Here is a 2,719-nt window from a genome sequence, read left to right on the forward strand (position 1 = left end):
CACACCTGGCTAATTTTGTATTTTTAGTAGAGATGGGGTTTCACCATGTTGGCCAGGCTGGTCTCAAATTCCTGACCTCAAGTGATCTGCCTGTCTTGGCCTCCCAAAGTGCTAGAATTACAGGTGTGAGCCACCGTGCCTGGCCTTTAGATGACTAGTGATGCTTTCTGGGAGACAATAGATACATTACAGCACCAGCTTGGAGCCAACCTGCTTGGGTTCAACTCTAGGTCTATGATTTTCTAAACATTGGGTCTCACTATGTTGACTAGGCTAGTCTCGAAGTTCTCAGGTGATTCTCCCACCTTGGCTTCCCAAAGTGCTGGGATTACAGGCATAAGCCAGTGCACCAGGCTAAGGTCTACTATTTATCATCTGTAGAATTGCGCAATGTGTATAACCTCTCTGAGCCTCAGTTTCCCCATCTGCATAATGAAGATCATATTGGTACCCACCTTAAAGCGCTGTCTGTTGCCTATGCCTAGCACACAGTAAGCTTTTGGTGGGGGCATTAAGGGGGGCAGTACAGCCTGGTGGTTTGTTTTCAGCATGGGACTCGAGAGTCCGATTAACTCCAGTCAGCGCCCCAGTTCCTCCTCTTAGCTCCTTTGGAATCTTGAACAGGATGCTTATTTCCCATTCCCTGGAGGGCTAGGGGGTCAGGGACTGGAGGTGGGTCCCTTTACCTTTCTGACTTGAAGATTTCCCGGGCTGCCTGGGGTTCGCACAACCAGCAGGGGGCGCAGATAAGTGCCCCAGAGACGCTGTGGGTCCAGTTGTCCCACCACCCTCCGCAGCCGGGCTTCGGGAAGGCTTCCGATCAACGGGACCTTGGGAAGGAGGTGGGATAGGGAAGGGAAGAATGAGAGCAAACCCCCATTTCAACCCTACCCCGGGTGCCCTCACCCACAAGGAGCCCCGGGTCCTCTTTCTAATTTGCGGCCTCCAGCATCGGAGACTTCTAGGATAAATCCAAGGCTCAGGAAAAGTCCTTCCAAGACCATCTGGTCTAGCCTACCTCAAACTTGATGGGGAAATCGAGGCCCAGTGAGAGAGAGGGGAGATGGAGGAAGGGACTCTTCCAAATAGTTGACTAAAGGCGTAGAACCCTGAACCCCCCCGTCTTACTATTTCAGACCTTTCCTCTTAAAAGGAAGCTACTGTTGCAAAACTAGCCCGAAGCCTTATTCCTTTGGTAAGGGTCATGCTCTCAGATGACGAAGACGGTGGCATCTGCGGTTAGGGCCGTACGCTAAAGCCAAGTCAACCCTGGGTAACAGCGGGGAGGGAATGAGGGTCCCCGAGGTGCCCGGGTCCCCGCCCAGCCTCACCCGCAGCTCCCGGCCCAGCGGCAGCTCCTCAGTCCTGCGGTGCCAGCCGCTCCAAATGGTGTAGAACGCCAAGCCCACGGCCAGCGCCAGCAACAGGGGCAAGAGCCGGACCCGCGGTAGCAAGCGGCGCTTCGGGGGCAAAAGTGGCTCCATAACGCCACGTTCCCCTAGCCGCAGGCGGGGCCGCCCGCGGCCCCCGGAACGCATGGCAGCTTTGCCCTGAAACCTGTACCAGAGCACGATTGAGTTTAGGCCCAGCCAAGTTCCACCCCATGGAATCGGTGGGCCAATAAGCAACAGCAGCGGCTGCACCTGCCCACCCCACAGCGAGCAGCGAAACCAATAAGAGCTACGGTCCTGAGGACACGCCTCCAGGCTTCCCTTGGGTATTGGGGTTGGTTCTTCTGAGAATGGCACGACCCAAAAGGGAGCGCAAAAGAGATAGGCTCCGCCTTCTCTTGGAGGAGGAGGGAAAGCCAATGAGCAGCGTTTGGTCGTGGAAAATATTCAATCTCTCGGGCGCAGGTCCATGCCCCTCCCGGATGTAGGCAAGGGATTGGTGGCGCAGGGTCGGAAAGATCAGTAGATACGTCAATAACCTGTCCCAGAGGGAAGAGGGGCGGTGCCCGTCTCCGAAGCGAGGAGCGGATTGGCTTCAACGGAGGCCGCGCCCCCGAAGGCACGGCCGGCGGGCATTTGGAAATAGTTTGTCATTTCCCTCATTCAACCAGTACCATTCTTCAACAAAACGGTTTGAATCAGACCGCCTTTCCTTTTGCCTTCATTGTCATAAACATCTGCCCCGTGTAGTTCTGACTGGCCTCGAACCCCTATCCGAGGCTTTTATTCTTCCATTGTGCACCGTTGGTGGGCAATGCTATGGCAACAGGCCACGCCTCCACTTACTGGTTGGCTTTGCGCAGGCGCCAACGGAAGTGGGTCGCAGGAAAAGGAAGTCCCGCCTCTCTCTCCTCAGGCAGCAGCAACGCGGAGGAAACGGGAGGAAACGGGAGTGAACGGAGAGCTTAGTGACCATCATGTGAGGCCGGGCTAGGCTTAGGCGGCGGGAATGAGGTTGAGGGTGGAAATTTGACCGATTGAGGGTGGGAAGGGTTGAGCAGAGACGGGGGTGGGGGGCAGGGCCAGATGTTTTAGGGATGGAGCGTCCTGCTTTTCTCCTGATGAGTTTGAGAACGGGCGTGGGGCCTTTGACGCATCGTGACTTCGGGAGAGGGGGCAGCTTTATCAGAGAACGCGCTGGGCTGGGCGCGGGGACTCATGCCTGTGATCCCAGCACTTTAGTAGGCCAAGGCGGGAGCATTGCTAGAACACAGGAGTTTCGAGACTACTCTAGGCAACATAGCGAGACCCCCGTCTCTACATAAAAA

General features: G+C 55.8%; 1 protein-coding gene across 1 annotated transcript in view; it reads right to left on the reverse strand.

Annotated features, from left to right (window-relative positions):
- QPCTL (glutaminyl-peptide cyclotransferase-like) overlaps positions 1–1,750 on the reverse strand; it is a 12,088-nt gene extending 10,338 nt beyond the window's left edge. Inside the window, exons 1-2 of the mRNA XM_011963154.1 lie at positions 1,332–1,750; positions 687–830 (exon numbers count right to left, since the gene is read on the reverse strand). Of these exons, the coding sequence (XP_011818544.1) occupies positions 687–830; positions 1,332–1,538 (351 nt within the window). The 5' untranslated portion in view covers positions 1,539–1,750. The remainder of the gene's footprint in view (positions 1–686; positions 831–1,331) is intronic.
- Positions 1,751–2,719: the final 969 nt, after the last annotated feature.

The sequence above is a fragment of the Colobus angolensis genome, unplaced genomic scaffold (assembly GCF_000951035.1).
Source record: "Colobus angolensis palliatus isolate OR3802 unplaced genomic scaffold, Cang.pa_1.0 Scaffold60, whole genome shotgun sequence".
In the NCBI taxonomy this organism is placed as follows: domain Eukaryota; kingdom Metazoa; phylum Chordata; class Mammalia; order Primates; family Cercopithecidae; genus Colobus; species Colobus angolensis.